Here is a 20,445-nt window from a genome sequence, read left to right as displayed (position 1 = left end):
TAGTGGTAATCAAAGCTATGTCCTTCCTTTTAGTTTGTTTAGGCCAACTAATGCCACATCTCCATCTGCATTTCAGTTGGGATTTACTTAATCAGGATTCCCTGTTTTACCTGGGATTATACCTGGGTAAAACCAGGACTATTAGGTAGCAGGGAATGAGTCAGGTAGGCAGCCATCAATATGCCCTACAACTAGATGGAGTGTCCTTGGGCTACTGGATTCTAGAATTATGAGGTATTAAGAAAACCTTTAAAGACAAAATGAAAGAAAACTGGGTAGAACCAGAGCCTTTCCAAAAATGAAAAAAAAAATGGGATGAAGTGAAAATATGAAGGCCTGTCCCCCTCTTGACAACTCTAAAGGATCATCCCAGCTCAGAATCCCTGTAGGGTAGACTGAGGCATAGATGCTCCACTTCTCTCTCTGCCCAGTCGTGTACTTTCTTGTCTTCACAGCTGTTGAGAGAAAGGGCATATACTCCCTCATAAACCTCCCGCATTCTGATCTCTTTGCCTCCTGGGGAACACAACCTGTGACAATAGATTATTTGAGAAGATGGTACTGTAGAAACAGTAACAGATCAAATAATATTTTGGTTTTCTATAAAATGAAGTGGTCTGAGCATACCCTAGTTTTGAAATTATATTAATCTTTGACCTTCCTGGTAATGAAGAAGAGCAGAAAGGCATGGTTGATAAAGTATTGACAATGGGATTTTCAAATAAAAACCTACTTTTTTCCTTCTATAAATCTGGAGATTTCATAAAACCAAAAGAACCCACAGGAAGATTGATGTTGGTATAAATTACTGATTTGAAAGCATGAAGTGTAGTTAAGAGAAAGTAGTTAAAAGAAGTCCAAAAGGTCATATGTATGTAAACTTTGCTCTTCTTATTTCCTGAATATATTATGTTTCCTTAAGTAAGACAATAGGAAAATGATTTTTTTGTAGTATCCATTGGTTTTTACCAAACTCTAGAAGAAAGAGGTTAATTTTGTGGTAGTATTTACTCCTGATTTCTTTTTAAAAATTTAGTTTCAAATATTAAAAACTGGGAGACTCTAATGCAGTATTAACATTGCCACATATTTCTTTTTCCTTTGAGTCCATTGTTCATTATCAACAATAAACTGCCCCAATTAAATTACATAAAAAGACAAGTAACTCTTAGAATATTTATTAAATCAGTGATTTACAAGAAGGACTTTGATGAATAAAGGAAAAATTTTTCACTCATAGTTAATGTGAAACTTTTAAATGTGTAAGGTTTACGTTCAAATTCATTTCTTTAAAAAAGTATCTGCCCATTTAAGATTATATCATAGTGTGCGAAGCACTGGTGAGAGTTATGTCACCAGAAATTCCCAGCATGCTGATTTCCCCAAAATTTTTCACCCGATGATTATACTGCAACAAGTGAGCATCATTGACTGCAACCTTGAAATGGTCAGGTTCAACCAGCACTTGTATCTGAAATGGCACATACATAAAATTGTTAGAAATGCCCATTCCTTTTAAAACCAGTCTGGCCTAAGCTCAGGATATCTAAAATTTCATCTTTCTGATCATTTGTAGAACTAATTAAAGTCAGAAAAGGTAACTTTTCAGAGAAAAATAAATTCCAAATTACTCAAAGATTTAAATGGAACAAAATGATAAATTGTTAAAAGGATACATAACTGAAGCCATAGAGGAAAAGATTAATCATTCCTCTACATAAAAACTTAAAGCTTTTGTATGGTCTCAAACACTGAAAGTAAAAATAAAAATAAAAGCTAAAGTAGGAATTCTCTGTTTAGAGAGGTGATTGTTATGAAGATGGATAATAACCAGTTTGGGCAAGAGTAAGAGAAACATAATATCCCAGTAGTTAGAGGATGTGTTAATTCTAACATCATTTTGGAACCAGCACTTTGGCAATATCTTCATCTAAATTTTAAACATATATATTTTTTGAGTAAAATTAATTTTCTAGGAAGCAAAGATGTATTAGGATAGTTATCACAGTATTTTATTTTGGTAAAATAAATAAAGCTTTCCAGGTTTTATCTGTTTGTAATATTTCCATACTCCAAATTTTCATCAGTAGGGTACTGGTTGAATTACTGCATATCTAAACAATGAAGTATTATTAGGTGACAATGTTCTGAGAAGGAAAGATGTCCACCAAATGTAGAATACAGACCCTGTTAATTCCTGCCCCTGTGGAGCTGATGGTCTAGCTGTTTTATTGCCCACTGTATAGTCAACTCTAACCCAACATTGTGGACCTAATAATTGTTGAAGCTATGCTTAAAAATAAAAAATGTGTTGCTTGTCATTAGAAAACACTGGAAAGATACTCAAGTTGTAACCTTTGTGAGGATGGGGAAGGGGTAAAGGATGGAGGACTTTTTAGTAAAAAAAAAAAAAAATCTGTAAGTTTTTCTTTTCATAAACAAGCATGAATTAATTTTAGAGTTTAAAAAATTTGGTTTTGATTGCCATGCTAACCATGTGGTTTTAAGGAATTAAATCTCAGCCCAAGTATATGATAAAGACTTTCTAGGGGACTTTCCTAGCAAGTAGTTAAGACTCCTTGCTTCTACTGCAGGGGGAGCAGATTTACCCCATATGCCTCGCATTATGGCCAAAAAAAGAGCGATTTTCTGCCTTTTAAATTAAAGATGCTATGTTTCTCATTTCCAGAAAATCTTAAACTCAAGAGGGCTGGTAACAGGGACAATGGTGAGGTGCCTAAATGGAGTTGAGGAATGTGCCACTATTTCTGAGACCATTCTCCTGGGATGGGGAGCAGATGTACTGGTTAGGTGTCCCAGGACAACTGATGAAAATTAATTTCCAGTATGTTGTGGTTTAAGCTTGATTCCCCATGAGAAATATACATTATCAATATATAATAGCAATAACTTACTTTGAAAGGTTTACCACTTTCAAATGGGAAAACTGTTTGTCTTTCTTCCTTTCCCCAGTTATTATTCAGCTTTGAATTGCAAACAATGACTCTCCTATTGTCCTCATTGAAGCGTGGGTTAAAGTGGAAGGCGACATCATTCCCTCTCTTGAAATCTAAAGCAAGTCTGTTTTAAGTCAAAAGTCAGAGTTAGTAAAATGATTTGAGTTGTACATTTGTATCAAGTGAAGAACATATACTTTTCTAAAGAGCAAATCATGTATAAAGTACAGGACAATTTTCTAAACAGAAAGCAAATAAACCATAGAATGGGTTCAAACTGGAAAGTATACTGGGCCAAGTACAGTAGATCTACCTCATGCGTGGGATGTGTGTTCCAAGACCCCCAATGGATGGCTGAAACCACCAATAGTATCGAACCAAATTATCTGTCCAACTATACACACATACTTGTTCCTATACATACATATAATAAAGCTTAATTTATAAATTAGGTACTGTAAGAGATTAACAACTAATAAAATAGAAAAACTACAGCAATATATTATAAAAGTCTTGGTCTCTCTCAAAATATTGTATACATTTAATACCTTTTCCATCTGAACTAAACATTTATGCACTGGAGCCATAACTTCTACAGTTTGAGGTATGACCAAAAAAAAGCGTGAGTTTCTTTTTATTTTCTCACAATTTCATGGACAAAAGATTTGTACTTAACTGTAGATCTTAGCAATCTCAGTGTATAATTGTTTTCTTTCCTTATTAAACTGAGCACTGTCCCCTTTTCACTTCAAGAGAGCCCTTTACAGCTTCTCTTTGGCATATGTGAATTGCCAGCATCACTACTCTTGCTTTCAGGGCCATTATTAGGTAAAATAAGGGTTATGTGGACACTAGCACCGGGGTACCACGACAGTGGACCTGATAACTAATAGACATGACATGCAGCACAAAGGGATGGCTTCACAGCCTGGGCAGGATGGGGCTGGACAGCATTGAGATATCACCATGCTGGGTACAATGTTGGCAACTTAAAACTTATGAACTGTTTATTTCTGGAATTTTCCATTTAATATTTTCAGACTGTGATTGCCCTTGGGTAACTGAGACTGTGGAAAGCAAAACCTCAGACAAGGGGCACTACTATATTCTACATACTACCACAGTATCCCACAGTAAACAAGACAATATGTGTTGAGTTTTTAGCCTTGTTGTCTTTGGTTATATCCTGTTCAGCTGTATTTCCCTTTTTACTATCTCTACATATAAACATGGTCAAGGTTTCCTTGCAGAGGTTTCTGGCCACTTTGAGGGCACTTTATACCTGACATGGAAATACGGCTACCTCTTTCCTGCCCTGACATGTTACTTTCAATCCCTGTTAAAAGTAAACCAGTCACATAAAGTGCTATCAAATCCCTGGCTTCCGCCTAGTTAACTGGAAAACCTAGTCCTAAAAGAGCAAGAATGAGATAACATAGTTAATGTTCAGTATCCTGTTGCTGAGTTGTAAAGTCATAATAATAAATGTGTTAAACATTCTGTGATGTGAAGTGGAATTAATGGAAGTGCTGGATAAACTTTCTATCCTGTTCTCTCTCCTTGGATGTTAATACAAACAGAAGTTCTCTGGCTGTTAAAGCACTAACCCTTTCCACACGGTTTCTCAAAAGTGTGCTCCCCAGAGCGCTAATATCAGAAGCAGCTGGTTCTGTTAAAACAAGCAACTCTTGTTTTAAAGCAAGGCCTGCATTTTAGACCTATTAACAATGATTCTTTGGGTGTTTTCATTCACCCAGTAACAGATACATACAACCATCAATGATTAAATTCACAGGGAAAGAACCAATATAATCAAATAGCAATGCGATGCTTGTACTTTCTCAGCAGTGAAAAAGTAATTGTCATCTCTACCAATTTAAAGATTTTTTTCTTTCATGTGATTCCTCACATAGATTTTGCAGCTCAAAGCAACACATTTTTCAGTTTACTATCACTTTAATCATTTCAACCAAAATTGGTTTTAACCTGCCACAGTCTCTAACCTTTCTAGTGGTGATGGTGGTGGTGGTGGTTTAGTTCCTAAGTCGTGTCCGACTCTTTGCGACCCCATGGACTGTGGCCTGCCAGGCTCCTCTGTCCATGGGATTTCCCAGGCAAGAATACTGGAGTAGGTAGCCATTTCCTTCTTTAGGAGATCTTCCTGACTCAGAATTAGAACCCATGTCTCCTGCTTGACAGGCAGATTTTTTACCACTGAGCCACCTGGGAAGCCCAACCTTTCTAGTGTGATAGTCCTAAGTAAAGCAAAGATGCCATTCTGGTTCTGCTTGACAGCAGCTGCCTCAGGAGAGCAGATATTACCCAATCATGAGTGCTGCCTGCACAGGATCAGGGCACTGGGTCCTGTGTTATTTGGGGAGGCAAGGTGGATGAGGACACAGGCAGAAATATTGAGTATATGCTTTGTAACTTGCTGTGAGACCAGTTTTACTGTGTAGGGAAGTACTGTGCTGAGAAAAGCTGTCTATGCTGTGTGGAAGGAAGAGCTAGCTTAAGGTAGTGACTACCACGTAGAACCAGAGGAGGCTGGCTGGAGGTGGAGTGAACTGGTTGGCTGAATGTAAAATGATCCGATCAGAATCTGTCCACCTCCTGGTAACAGAGGAGGTTGCTCCCACTGATTCACCAGGATCAAAGTGACAGGCACTCACAGGCTGTTTACAGAATTAAATAAACCTGTGTACACAGCTTGAATTTGTACCTTTTGTGTTTTGTCTATAAGACAAGAAACAGATTAATTAATGGCTGTAGGAGCTTTAATGGTACCACCAACCTCAAGGACAGACATACTGAACAGCTGCAGGATAACCTTAGCCTGCTTGTATTATATGTAAATATAACCAGTGGTGATAACCCGAGTCTGGGGTCCCAAAGCAGCTGTAAATCAGCGTGGATTTTCCGAAGTGAGCTCAAAATCTTAGCCCCTTCTAGTTCACCTCAACCAAAGCAGTACCAACAGTGAAGGCTGATTTATTTTGACCAATTAATTTGACAAGTTAAAACTTTAACTTGTAAAGTTTTTTCAAACCTTTTAAGTAAGTAATGTCTACTCAGAACACTGGGGTTCCCCATCTTGTCACTTATCATCTGTAGACCAGGCCAACAGTATACACAGAAATGGCAACCAAGCTCACAAATCTGAGAGTGTATCATGACCTTCACAGCTACAGGGAGACTGCACCAATATGAGTACAGGAGGTATAATATTTAAGCTCTCAGATCAACTAGGCATCTTTTTCTTTTTGACCCTAATTTTTGATGGGCTTTGTTTTTTAGACAATCTGTGGCTCAGAAGTGGAGGGATATCCAAACATTACATTACAAAGGGTCTACTTTCCTTTAATTCTAAGGCTTTCCCTGCTAGGAAGAACCAACAAAATGGGTTTTTCTGCTCTTCCTCTTTATCCTCACAAATTTTTATTCTGGTTCTGGGAAAAACACAAGACTTACCAAGGGATTTGTCCTTTTGGTGAGACTGTGTATTGATTTATGAGAAAATCACAAACTATGGTATAGCCAAGATTCTAAGTGTAATTTTTAAAATTCTATTAAAATTTAAAACAGATCACCCTTTATTCCAAAATCAGTCAATAAATATGTTAGACTTGCTAATTTTGCTCTGTACCTGTTCGCATTGGGCTTTACTGTACCCAGGATTGTTATCAGCATGCGAGGCATGATTCCTCCAGGAAAAGGCAGGTCATAAGGCACATTCTGGGAATAAAAAAATACATATATATCAATAAAGAGTCATGTTCCAGGGAACTTTCCTGGAAGCCCAGTGGTTAAGATGCCATGCTTTTGCTGCAGGAGGTGTGAGTTCACCCTAGTTCACCCTAGTTGGTGAACTAAGATCCCACGTGCCATGCAGCTGCCCACCTCCCCCCCAAAAAAGAGTCATGTTTTCTTGAGGGAAGAAAGAAAAATACATTGCTAGAGTTCAACCACTATTAATATATGTGAATAACGTGTAATCCTACTTTACGCCATTGTTTCAGATTCTAAGGCCACTTTGTCCAGGGCCTGAAGAGAGATGGCTCACTACACAACTACAACTACAATAATCAAGAAAAAGGCCATCAGTTAATTAATGCCAAAGACAGAACATGTTCCCTTCTGGAGACTGTATCTCTCATGATAAGGACCATCCTAATCTATAACTCATCCATGGAGCCTGTTTTTTGGAAAGGCTTAAGCTGGACCTTGCAATCAACATTAACATTTCTGTGCCACTCTTAAGACCCTTGTCATATGACATGTTCATCCTGGTGGTTCTGCTCCCTGCAGGCAAACACTGGCACCTTTTAGGCCTCTGAGGTGTTCTTATGTTTAATTCACACAGGCCCTGTGTGGTGCTTTAAATAAAGGTGGCAGGTACTCAATGTTTGTCAAATGGGAACTTTCCAGTTAATACCTTCCCCAGTTCATTCGACAAATATTTACTGACTGTCTATGTTCAAGGTGTTATAAATATTTCCACTGCTCTATCTTGGCTTCTTCTCTTTTTCTTTTAAGATTGTTTCCCCCTGGGTTCAACCATTGCCCAAGTCTTTTTCTCTCTAGGTCTGATCTGATCTGTATTAGTCCTGTGTTTCTTCCCATCTGGCTTTGCTACTGGTGCCACAAATCCAACCACTGTGAACTGCAATGGTCTCCCCTGCCCTTCCCCGATCTGATCCCCTTCCTGAGTTCCTGGTTTGGGCTGACTCTTGGCTGGCATTCTCCTTGCCCAGTCTTGAAAAGCTAGAGTTGTTTCTTGACTCTTTGTTGTTGGTGTTTAGTCACAAAGTCATGTCTGACTCTTTGACGACCCCATGGACTGTAACCTGCCACGCTCCTCTCTCCATGGGATTTCCTAGGCAAGAATACTGGAGTAGATTACCATTTCCTTCTCCAGGGGACCTTCCCCACCCAGGAATCAAACCCGTGTCTCCTGAATTAGCAGGTGGATTCTCTGCCACTGTTAAAGTGCTGCACTAAATATGTCAGCAAATTTGGAAAACTAAGCAATGACCACAGGACTGGAAAAGGAAAGTTTTCATCCCAATTCCAAAGAAAGGTAATGCCAAAGAATGTCCAAACTACCATACAATTGTACTCTTTTCACATGCTAGCAAGGAAATGCTCAAAATCCTTCAAGCTAGACTTCAACAGTATGTGAACTGAGAACTTCCAGATGTATAAGCTGAATTTAGAAAATAGGAACAAGAAATCAAATTGCCAGCATCCGGGAATCATAGAAAATGCAAGTGAATTCTAGAAAAATGTCCACTTCTGCTTCATTTGACTATGTGAAAGCCTTTGACTGTGGATCACAACAAACTGTGGAAATTCTTAAAGAGATGGGAATACCAAGCCACCTTACCTGCCTTCTGAGCAATCTGTATTTAGGTCAAGAAGCAACAGTTAGAACTGGACATGGAACAATGAACTGGTTCAAAATTGCAAAAGAGCTGGTTCAAAATTGCAAGAGGAGTATGTCAATGCTGCATATTGTGACCCTGCTTATTTAACTTCTGTGCAGAGTACATCATGTGAAATGCTGGACTGAATGAAGATTGTTAGGAGAAATATCAACAACTTCAGATATACAGATGATACCACTCTAATGGCAGAGAGTGAAGAGGAACTAAAGAACCTCTTGATAAGGATGAGAGAGAAGAGTGAAAAAGCTGGCTAAAACTCAACAATCAAACTAAATCATGGCATCTGGTCCCATCACTTCATGGCAAATAGATGAGGAAAAAGCGGGAAACAGTGGCAGATTTTATTTTCTTGGACTCCAAAATCACTGCAGACAGTGACTGCAGTCACAAAATCAGAGGACCCTTGCTCTTTGGAAGAAAAGCTATGACAAACCTAGACAGCGTATTAAAAAGCAGAGACATCACTTTGATTCCAAAGGTCTGTATAGTCAAAGCTGTGGTTTTTGCAGCAGTCATATACGAATGCGAGAGTTGGACCGTAAAGAAAGCTGAGCACCAAAGAACTGATGCTTTTGAATTTTTGGTGCTGGAGAAGACTCTTGAAAGTCCCTTGGACAGCAAGGAGACCAAACCAGTCAATCCTAAAGGAAATCAACCCTGAATATTCATTGGAAGGACTGATGCTGAAGCTGACATTCCAATACTTTGGCCACCTGATGTGAAGAGCCTACTCATTAGAAAAGACCCTGATGCTGGGAAAGATTGAGGGCAGGAGGAGAAGGGGGCGACAAGGGATGAGATGGTTGGATGGCATCAATGACTCAATGAACATGAGTTTGAGAAAACCCCAAGAGATAGAGAAGGACAGGGAAGCCTGGTGTGCTGCAGTCCATGGGGTCACAAAGAATCGGACATGACTTAGTGACTGAACAAAAACAACAACAAGACTTAACCACTAGATTCTGGGGTTCCTCCTCTTCAATCTCTTTCCCACTGCCTCTTCCTTCCAGAATTTCCATAGTCCTGTCTCAACTGACTACCTGTGTGTGGTGCAGGTCCTGCGCATCGCCTCTCATGCGCCCAGTGCTGTCTCTCTGCTCTCCTCTAAGCTGACCAATAAGCAGAGCAAGTACTCCCTGTGCCATCACACTCCGGAAAGGGGCTGATCTCACACTGCTATTGAACTCTTTTCTCATATATGTATCTTTTCTCACAGCTAGACTGTTTGGAGATGTGTCTGGAGCCCCCAGAGTTGGGTTTTATGGTTAGAATTCATTTATTAAAATGAGTTTTAATATAAATTAAAATTCAATCCTTAGATCACAAAATTATCTTTAGAAGGTTTTTAAAAACCAGATTACTGTGGTTGCCCCAAATTTCCCCTCTATGACCATGGGAAGGTTGTATAACCCTTTATTGCCCTATTTCCTTATTTGTAAAGTGGCGATAAGAACAGTATCTTACAGGGTGCTTATGGAGTTGAATGAGAGCATCCTTGTAGAAGCACACAGCTGGCACGTTATATATTCAGTGTTGATCCTTAATAATAACAACCATTATTATGATCTTAACTTGATTTATATTAAAGCTGCTTTACAGATGCCTTCAAAACACACATTAGCTTCTCTTTAAACTAACAGTACATATACTAAACACAGGAAACTCATTTTTCTATTGAACCAGCATACACTGTGCCTGGTCCTTGCAAAATGGCTCTAAGCAGTGAGTTTCAAGCTTCAGGTCTCCCGAAGCCCTCTGCAGGTCAGCGCCCAGTCAGAGCACAACAGTGATGACGCCACTGCTCCAGACAATTGCCGTTCTTTCTTTTTTTTTTTTTAATATTTATTTATTTGGCTGTGCTGGGTCTTAGTTGTGGCATGTGGGATCTAGTTCCCTGATCAGGGGTCAAACCCAGGCCCCCTGCACTGGGAACATGGAGTCTTAGCCACTGGACTGCTAGGGAAGTCCCAGCCATATTCTTTATTAACTTGGTCCTGAGCACATTGAAGTTTACTAAATGATTCACTCCATCTTACCAAGGGTCCAGAAGGGATGCCATAGGGGCTGGCAGCAGGGTAGGCTCCAGGAGCACTTGGCTGTGCAGGAGGCGGGTAGGCCCCAGGTCCAGGGTAGGTGCCCGGTGCAGTTGGTCCAGGATAAGCAGGTGCTGTTGGGCCAGGGTAGGCCCCTGAAGGTGCCTGTCCAGGGTAGGCCCCAGGAGGTCCCTGTCCAGGGTAGGCCCCAGGAGGTCCCTGTCCAGGGTAGGCCCCAGGAGGTCCTTGCCCAGGGTAGGGGCCAGGAGGGGCCTGTCCAGGGTAGGCCCCAGGATAGGCCGCTCCTGGGTAGCCTCCTGCCCCAGCAGGCTGGTTTCCCCATGAACCAGGCCAACCTTGCGGGTTTGGTTTTCCAGACCCAGGTAAGGCATCATTAAGCTGGAAAAAAAGACATTAAAAAAAGTATAGGATGAAAAACAATCACAACAGAATTTTCAGTAATATGTGATCTAAGAATTAGAGGGATGTGGTGAAGATATGAAATTCATATCAATTAAAGTTTTCCCTACATTTTAGTTTTGAGTTCCTAAGACTAAAATTCAACTATGGGATTATACATGCTTTATCACTTTACTCTTGCTTCCCATCATCTCAGATCATTGAGGGTTGCCTTTTTGTAATTTGCTAACGTCAGGAGCTAGCTATTCTCTGTGTAAAAGCACATACTTTCTAACTGACATGAAAAAAAAAAAAAAAGTCACAAAACTCAGTATACTCTTGGGCTGCAAAACCTTTCACCGAGCTGGCCCTGGTTGCGTTGGCCTTCCCTTTGCGGGATGTCTACTGCACTTTGGGTACGCCAGGTAAGTTACCACTTAGTGGCATCCAGGCTAGTACCAGAGAGGCTGCCTTGTACACAGGGAGGAGCCTGCGATGTGGAATCAGAAGATTTGGTTTAAAATCCAGTGCTATCCATCAAGAAATCCAGTGGTATCCATCAAGAGCTCCAGAGTTTCGGAGCCATCATGCCACCTGTATAGGACTTAGTGTCTTTGCTTGTCAAATGGGGATAATGATCTATTTCATACGATTGTTGTGACAAACAAGTGAGGCAGCATTTGGGACGGCTTTTTACAGACTGCAAGACTCTGTGCCAATGTTGGATTGTGTCCTTTCTCTCCAGGAACAGACTGCTTTCTCCCTGCCTGTTTTTTACAGTATTTAGCACACTGCCAGGTGGTACATGGCAGATGCCCAGTAAAGACTTCTACGTTGACTGAATATTATCTGCCAGGATTGTCTTTGATGCATCGGGAACACAACCCTAGATCTTGTGTTGGGGCAACACAGTGAGGCTGTGAAGGGAGCCCGTGTGGCCTGGGGGAGGGGGAGAGAGAAACAGAGGGCTCCTTGATGATGGAAAGCAAACTGATTTAGAAAACAAACCTGAGCAGAGCTCCCGGCTGTAGGTGAGTGTAGGGGCTGTAGGTGACGTGAGTCATTAAGGAATTTGGAATACATAAGCATACTAATAGGAATTTGTTTTGGCTGCTTCTTACTCTAGCATTTGGGAAGGGAGAAGGAGTTAGGATTAAAAAAAATCAGGTTGCTCAGAATGAACCACACTGCCCTTTGCTCAGTTGGCTTCTCAGCTCCTGCTGGCAGAATTCACCAGCTTCTGTCCTAGGCCTTTGGTAAAGGGGTTACTGTTAGTGAGGCCTCTCTCTGCCTGGCTTTCTTCCCAAACCTGTTGCTAGAAAAACAAGACTCCACCTAACAAGCTCTCATTGGACAGATGAGGCCAGAGGAAGCCACGTGGTGGGAAAGTTAAACAGGAAACTTGAGTGGTTAAAAAACAAACAAACAAACTAAAAAAACCCTCATCCTGCATGAATGTATATATATTAAGGTAGGAAAACACATAAAACACTTACCGAAAAACAGTCTGCCATTTTCCTGAAAGGAGAAAAAAAAAACATAGGGGTTATCATTTGATCCTAAAAGATTTCACTGGTTTCCGTATGAACATCACAAATAGCTCCTTGTGCAGGTCAAGTCAATGGACAGGAATTCTCTTAACACAAACAAGTCTGTTCTCCAAATATGCCAAAATCAATAGTGGGGAACCACAAAAATGTCTCCAAGGGTGAGGATGCTTTCCACCTGAATTACCAGGCCCTATTTAACTCATAACTGAACTGGAATCACACTATCTTGTGGCTGAATCCTGGGAGTAATAGGCCATACAATGCAAGTAGGAGAGCAGGGAGTACAATGCTCTGCTGTTTCCTAGGTAATGAATGTAAACAGTCCTAGTTTGTCTTTGGTTCTCCTTCACCTTCCTTCCTGTGCTCTTTTTTTCCACCACCTCATAAAAAGTGTTCATCAAATGAATCTTGCTCACCTCTCCTCCTGTTCCCACTGACAGCCCCACACCCTCTTGTGGGTTTTAGGAGGAGGCTGTTGGTTCTTCCTCCTAGTGTTTGAAAGACAGTCTCTGCCTTGCCTACTCCACTGCCCAAGACATAGTTGCTGCTGCTGACTTATTTCTTCATTTGCACAAATTTGTGCCTGTTCTGCGCCAGGCACTGGGCGGGCTCAGGTCTGGGTTTGAAGATGGAATTGGCCAAGGTGTATGGTCAAAGGGTCCAGAGGCCAGAAAGGGTCACAAGTAATGGGCACTGTGAGCCAGACTATGTGCTATGGGAAGTCACAACTGGAAAGATGACTTCTAACAGGGACAGTGTTGAGCTAAACCTTGCAAGAAAGGTGAGACTGGGGATATGAAGCAATAGCGAAGAAAGGCGAGCACAAGATGTACTTTTTTTTCTTTTTTAAGGTGTTTGTTATTCCAGATGAAAATATCTGGCAGTATAACAAACCAAGGTTTAAAAAAAAAAAAAGAAGTCAGACAATTTGGAGGAAAGTATTTTGGGGTAGGATGCTACCAAAGATGGTTGGCCTTGCCAAAAGCTGCCGCAGTGGGTGGCCATGAGACCATCATTCCTGCTTCTCTGGCTCCTCCCTCAGTGCCAGTTCCCAACAAACAAGATGTTTTGCACTTGCTCCCGGAGCTGGTGCTCTGGCGGTGAAGAGAGGAGGGCAGCTTGGGACTCCTCAGGCCTAGGTTATCTTCTCCGCCCAGGATCACCTGTGCTATGGTCAAAGTTACCTGGATCTTCAGTAATCAGAATCTTTTTCCTTAAGTTGCCTACATGTGTGTGCTGAGTCACTTCAGTCATGTCAGACTCTTTGCTACCCTATGGACCATAGCCCACCAGGCTTCTCTGTCCATAGGATTCTCTAGGCAAGAAAACTGGGGTGGGTTGCCATGCCCTCCTCCAGGGGATCTTCCTGACCCAGGGATCAAACCCACATCTCTTACGTCTCCTGCACTGGCTGGTGGGTTCCTTACCACCAGCACCACCTGGGAAGCCATAAGTTGCCTACTTGTTAAAGTTATTCAATTATTCTAAGAAATTATCTATTAAATGGTGGCTACTTGATAGGTCCTAAAAATGCAAAATACTAGACTTTTTGGTAAAACAAAAACATACAAAAAGTCCTCCTAGAACTTAATGTATGCTTCATTTATACACCAGATATTTTATCTTATTCTGCTGTTACTTATAATACAGTTCAATATTACCTTCCATTATTTTTTTATTTTTGCACATCTCTTTTTAAATCTGGACATTCTCAAACATATTTGGATACTCAGGTTATCATTGCGCCCATCTTCCAATATGGAAACTGCAGGTGATCTAATTGGGAAGTCACAGTGATTCTCTCAGAGCTTGTTTCACTGCATTTAGTATATGATATCGACTCCTTAATGCAAAAGTTGGTGCTCCCCTGTACTTCCTTCCCCAAAGGACTGCCACTGCCTAGAGAAGTGTGCTGCTACCACAGGAGGAACTTAAGAGTTGTTACAGGGACTTCCCTGGCCATCAGTAGTTAAGACTTTCCCTTCCAATGCAGGGGGTGCAGGTTTGATGCCTGGTTGGGGAGCTAAGATCCCACATGCCTGGTGGCCAAAAAACCAAAACATAAAATAATATTGTAACAAATTCAATAAAGATTTTAAAAGCAGCTTAAAGAGTTCTTACAGAAAAGGGAAAGAAAGGACATTTCTTTTTTTTTTTTTTTTTGGCTATGCCGTGAGGCATGTGGGATCTTAGTTCCCCAACCAGGGATGGAACCCATAACCCCTGCAGTGGAAGCACAGAGTCTTAACCACTGGACTGCCAGTGAAATCCTTTGAAAGGATATTTCTTAAGTCAAGAAATAAAGCTTCTCACTTTGGACACCAGAAAGAAACAATTTTGGACTTCACAGTAGGCAGAAAGTTTAGTTTCTTTGATTACACAAATTCTTCCATTCCTCAGCAACACAGCAACATGGCAAAGACTCAGCAAAAACTTTGTAAGTGTTTTGACTTCTTTTAAATATCCCCATTGTGCTGGGGCTTATCCCTGACCTCAGCATCACTGACATTTCAGGTGGGATACTTCATAGGGAGGGGCTCTTCTGTGCATCATGTGCCTCCCTGGCTTCAACACACAAGATGACAGCAGCAATGCCCCCCCCAACCCCTGCATTGTGATAACCTAGAATGTCTTAAGACGTTTCAAAATAACCCTGGGGAAGCAAGAGGAGGGCAAAATTGTGCCTGGTTTGAGAACCACTGGCCTGGGCTAATGAGGATATGTATCCTCACATAAAAGTACCCATTCAGGTCAATAAAAAACAAAAAGGCAGTTTCCGTTGTTAAAACTAGCTAAAGCTGTACTACTGGCCCCATAAAGTGTCATTAATATGTGTGCTTAGTCGCTCATTTGTGTCTGACTCTTTGCGACCCCATGGACTGTAGCCCACCAGGCTCTTCTGTCCATGGGGATTCTCCAGGCAAGAATACTGGAGTGGGTTGCCACTCCCTTCTCCGGGGGATCTTCCCAACCCAGGGATCAAACCCAGCCCTCCCGCATTACAGGCTGAGCCACCAGGGAAGCCTGTCTTATTAATATAAATCCAGTTAAACTTAGATATGTTTAAAGGCTGATCACAACCAGAAATTCATGCAAAGACGCTTGCCCAAAATGTAACATTTATTCTTTTCAAAGTCTCTGTTCAAGCATATTCAGTTTATTTTGGATTGGAGTGGAGTGGGTTGCTGTCTCCCTCTCCAGTGGGTCTTTTGACCCAGGGATTGAACCTGGGTCTCCTGTATTACAGGCAGATTCTTTACCATCTGGGCCACCTGGGAAGCCCCATTTTCCAACTAGACCAAAACAATGAGAAACAAAGCAGATTCCACTCATTTCCACTGTGTTTCATCTAACACCAAGGATGACAGTTTGGATTGTGCTGTGACACATTAGAAGCCCATTAGAATAATGACACCCTGTATTTGTGTGATGTTTTCAGTTTATAAAGCACTTTCACATACGTTTCTTATTTTGATTCTGATAATAATCTTATGAGATTGACAGGGAAAAATTAATATCCTTACTTCAAAGGTGAGGAAACTGAGTCTCAGAGAGTTAATGTGGTGGTGGCCCAAAGTCATTCTGTCATTGGCAGGCAGGGACCTGAGTCCAAACATCCTGACTCCTAATCCTGACTGATTTTATACTAGTAGCAAACCTCACACTTTGACATTTTAAAGTATAGTCCTTCGAAAGTATTAGTTACTTCATTTAGAAATTAATTCTCTGGCTTACTCATTAGGAACTGCATAAACATGCTGAAATTGTAAACAAAAAAGAGATCATGCTTTTGTCAGAAACTAGCTGGGTGACTCGTTCAGTGTGCAGTGATACTGAATACAAGGATGTCATTTTGCACAGTCACTTTGCTAATTATAACCACATATAAACTGATAAAGCCTACTTTCCTAAAAGTTGGGTATGCATTGTTTTGATTATATCAACTCCCAACCATCAGATCTCTGATGGAAAGGTTTCTAACCAATGTTCTTTTTAAATCAAGGTTAGCAATCTTAGAACTTAAAAGGAGAACCAAAAAACAATTTAAAAAAATCTATTTGGATAAACATCTTCCTACTTGCCTGGAAATTTTCTTTCTTTTTAGATGAGTAGCTTATATAAAGAGACAATCAAATGTGAAAAAGAAAAAAAAAAACTTCCCACTGTACAGATACTATAGGTATGTGAACTCTGGCATTCCCAGAATCAGAGAATTTTGAAGTCAGATAAGAAACACTACATCAAAGGCAAAAGCATTTAAAAAATACTATCTGAGTCCTCACATTTGGAAAAACCTACAGGAATTAGTTCAGTATCACTTTGGAACAAGGAATTGAAACTTGAGTCAGAATGCAGACCACTTTTAATCTGCTGTTAATTGCAGCTTTGCCCTTTAATAAAGAGCTGCTATCCACTCTACTATGTTATTCTAGACCCATGTAGCAATTAATTCAGTTGCCTGGATTCCCAGGAGTACTTCTGAAATTTCTGCCCACAAAAGGCCCCAACTTTTATAAAAGCTGTAAGGGAAGTAGATCATAAACTATTTCCTCAGAACCCCAAGCACTGCCCACACTCCTCTCCAAACAACACAGGAGAGGCGGTCTACTTCCTGGTCTTACTGAAACATGGAACAAGGCTTGAGAAATGCTCATTTGCAAAGCCAAATTCAGAGACACTAGTTAGGATAAAGGAAACTGGTCCTTTCCTAGGATTTGTTTTTCATCACAGTTCCTCAGCCATAAGGAAGTTAAAGTTACTTTGTATCTCTCAGTTACTGATTTTTTTTTTCCCCCATATGGAAAAGCTGAATATCAGTCAAGAGAGAACACATGATACTTAGTCAGCGGCAAACTGGAATTACTGCCCTGGCAGGCTTACCACTCAGAATTTCATGAGAAGAATCCATTCAGGCACCAGACACAAAATGTTAACTAGCTGTCCTCAGCAGAAGCCTCTGTCCCAAACTAACAGGAAAGAGAGGCTAAGTTTTTGATCAGTTACCATGAATCTCAAGTACAAGAACTTTACAAGCCAACTGGTATTTTAGGTAACATAAGCACCTCAAATTTTACTATATGAATATGGATCTCTATTAGGGATAAGATTTAGAGTCTGACTGAAGAGAGTTCTAGGCAAACAGTATCTAAATCATAGGTGAGACCAGTAACGGCCTTTTGACCTCACTAGCAATAAGTAAAAAGTCTTTTTATAAAGCTCTCCTGCATATTTGTAGCATAGCAAAATATCATTGACTAAAGACCTCTCAACAGAGCAAGACTAGCCTACTACATTTTTTAAAATGAGCTTTTGGGGTCAATCTATCAAACGGTGCTCCTCCTCTTCTGCTTCTTATGAAACTTGGTGAGGCATCCACCTAATATTTCTAAGCTCAAAACATTCAAGACCCATCATCAAACTTCTCCCCAGAATATGGAGAGAATGCTGATTTTAAGCAAAAGCCCCCCACATGATTAATTTAGGCAACTCCAATTTCCCATAGATTAAGGGTGAGGCACAGTCATCAAAGGGATGGACGACTCTAGGGATTCAAAGACAATGTCTGAAAAGGACATTCTTGTGGGACAGTTAATTTTATTATTGAAGTTTTATGGAAACACAATTTCCTAGTATGAAAGATCAACTTTGTAAACTTGGGGCAAGTGAGTCTGAATTTTGGAAGCTGGTGAAAATTTTTTCTCATGCTCTGTGCCAAGTGGTCAGTTCTTATTGCCACCATTTTCTGCAGAACGAAATGAGCCTGTCTTCCATTCCTTTTCCAGAATCCTAGAAACAGACTGGGTCACTGAAGTCAAATCGTCCTCATTGTCCAGCAACCCAACTCCCAGGAGTCACTTTACAAATATTCCAGGTATCTGAAATCAGGATCGCTAAGGGTAGGGCATGAAGCCTAAGGCACAACCTCAACCCCAATGTCACAGAGCTCCTACTCTTCAAAGCGCAGGCATGTTAGTGCTTTGATTTGAGCAACTCACAATTTAGAATAAATTCTCAAACATGTTTTAAAAGCACCCCCTCCCACCTCAACTAGGGCTCTGCACACTCGGACCAACATTAAATTCTGCCACACCCCACATGTCCCCAGCACAGATCTGAGATCGTTAATGCTCAAATCTGGACTGGGATTTGCAAAAACTGAGGGTGTGCGGTCTTTGCCAAGCCGGGCACATGCCCACTCAGCCTTGGGGCAGCACCATTTTCTGCGAGATCAGCATTCAGAGAGCGGCTGCAGCCCCGGACGCTGTTGGCCTGTAGCAGAACTCATCCCCATCCCACAGCCAAGCTAAGAGTCGAGGAACCGCCCACAGAGTCTCGGGGCAGTCTCCACCGCGGACGCAGGCAGGGGCACCTGGTTCCTCCCGCCCAGCTGGAGCAGGCCAGCTGGGAGGATGCGCGCGCGCCCACCACTCACCACGGGCCGCCTAGGGGCGGAGGGCGCAAAGCCCGGGCTGAGCCTCTCAGTCGCTGCAGAGGATGACACACCCGTCCGCCGCGGGGAAATGCAGGTGAGTCTTTGTAAGTCGTTGCTAACTTTCCCCGAGTCTCAGACTCCTCTCTTGAGGGCTCGAAGCCAAGGAACCTAGGCCCAGAACGCGCGGTTCCCCGGGGAAGCCAAGTCCCCTTCTCCGGCTCCCGCCCAGCCCGGCAAAGGCGGCCGCGCACCGAGCAGCGCCCGAGCGCCCTGGCCTTGCAGCAGGCGGGTGTGCGCCCCTGTGCCGGCGTCCCCGCCACTTACCCGACGCCTCTGCACTGGCTCGCGCGCCGCGGGGGAGGCTTGGGCAGAGGTGGTGTGGTCCTGCCGGGGCGGCGGCCGGCTCTGCGCCTCAAATACGCCCGACCCGGCACGCCTCTCTCGGGGCGGGGCCGCCACCCCGGCCGCCCCCGGCCTCTCCGTGCGAACTAGGCTGGGCGAGTCCTGGCCCCGCTGGATACCCGGCGCCCAGGCGCCGCGGATCCAGGACGCAGAGGAGACGCCTGACCCAGGACAGCAGGGGGTGGGACCCGCCTCCATCCCCTCAACGTCCAGTCGGTCCCCTCCGCAGCCGCCAGAGATTGGGTTCACCGACCTCTCATTAGATTCACCTGCTAAGTCCTCAGACCAAGATGGGGAGAGTCTGCGAAGCTGTTAGTGACAGGGAGGGTCCTGTCACGTTTTCTGAGATGCTGGGTGAGAAGCTCCATGTTTTGTTTTTATTCCCCTTCTGAACTGTGATGTGGGTACACACCTCTCAGACCAAGAGCCCTAGGTTTTTTGCTGTTTGCTTCCCACTGCCTCCTCAACATCTGCCCTGTGTTTGGTACGTCCTCAGTAAACTGGTTCGGAGAAGGCGATGGCACCCCACTCCAGTACTCTTGCCTGGAAAATCCCATGCACGGAGGAGCCTGGTAGGCTGCAGTCCATGGGGTCGCAAAGAGTCAGACACGACTGAGCGACTTCACTTTCACTTTTCACTTTAATGCATTGGAGGAGGAAATGGCAACCCACTCCAGTGTTCTTGCCTGGAGAATCCCAGGGACGGGGGAGCCTGGTGGGCTGCCGTCTATGGGGTCGCACAGAGTCGGACACGACTGAAGCGACTTAGCAGCAGCAGCAGTAAACTGGTTAAATTTGTTTAGTAAATGAATGATTGAAATAGTGAATCACTTCCTAGGAAGTCTGTTTTCTCAAAGATTGGAAAGAGTCCTGATGGAGGGGAGAGTTAAATACAAATGTACCTTTGAGAAAGGTAGGAATAAAATAAAATAAAGCAATGGCTCTAAGAAGGGCTTCGCTGGTAGCTCAGCTGGTAAAGAATCCACCTGCAATGCAGGAGGCCCCGATTTGATTCCTGGGTGGGGAAGACTCCTGAAGAAGGGATAGGTTACCCACTCCAGTATTCTTGGGCTTCTCTGGTGGCTCAGAGTAAACTAAGAATAAAGTAAAGTAAAATAAAGAATCTGCCTGCAATGCGGGAGAGGTAGGTTTGATCCCTGGGTTGGGAAGATCCCCTGGAGGAGAGTATGGCAACTCACTCCAGTATTCTTGCTTGGAGAATCC

General features: G+C 42.5%; 1 protein-coding gene across 2 annotated transcripts; it reads right to left on the bottom strand.

The window, feature by feature from the left end:
- Positions 1 to 1,162: 1,162 nt before the first annotated feature.
- Positions 1,163 to 19,239, bottom strand: LGALS3 (galectin 3). 2 transcript variants are annotated; one of them, XM_081509478.1, is made up of 6 exons: positions 18,820 to 19,239; positions 12,333 to 12,354; positions 10,441 to 10,836; positions 6,604 to 6,692; positions 2,916 to 3,081; positions 1,163 to 1,471 (listed from the first exon to the last, which is right to left on the bottom strand). In XM_081509478.1, the coding sequence occupies exons 2-6, from the start codon at positions 12,348 to 12,350 to the stop codon at positions 1,316 to 1,318; spliced, it is 825 nt and encodes a 274-aa protein (XP_081365604.1). In that variant the 5' UTR covers positions 12,351 to 12,354; positions 18,820 to 19,239; the 3' UTR covers positions 1,163 to 1,315. The 2 variants fall into 2 exon arrangements, with proteins under 2 accessions (XP_081365604.1, XP_081365603.1); XM_081509477.1 differs by having other exon boundaries at positions 19,144 to 19,239.
- Between the last annotated feature and the right edge of the window lie 1,206 nt (positions 19,240 to 20,445).

This window comes from Giraffa tippelskirchi, chromosome 7 (genome assembly GCF_054371585.1).
Source record: "Giraffa tippelskirchi isolate mGirTip1 chromosome 7, T2T-mGirTip1v1.2.pri, whole genome shotgun sequence".
Taxonomy (NCBI): Eukaryota; Metazoa; Chordata; class Mammalia; order Artiodactyla; family Giraffidae; genus Giraffa; species Giraffa tippelskirchi.
This window is presented reverse-complemented; position numbering and strand designations above follow the sequence as displayed.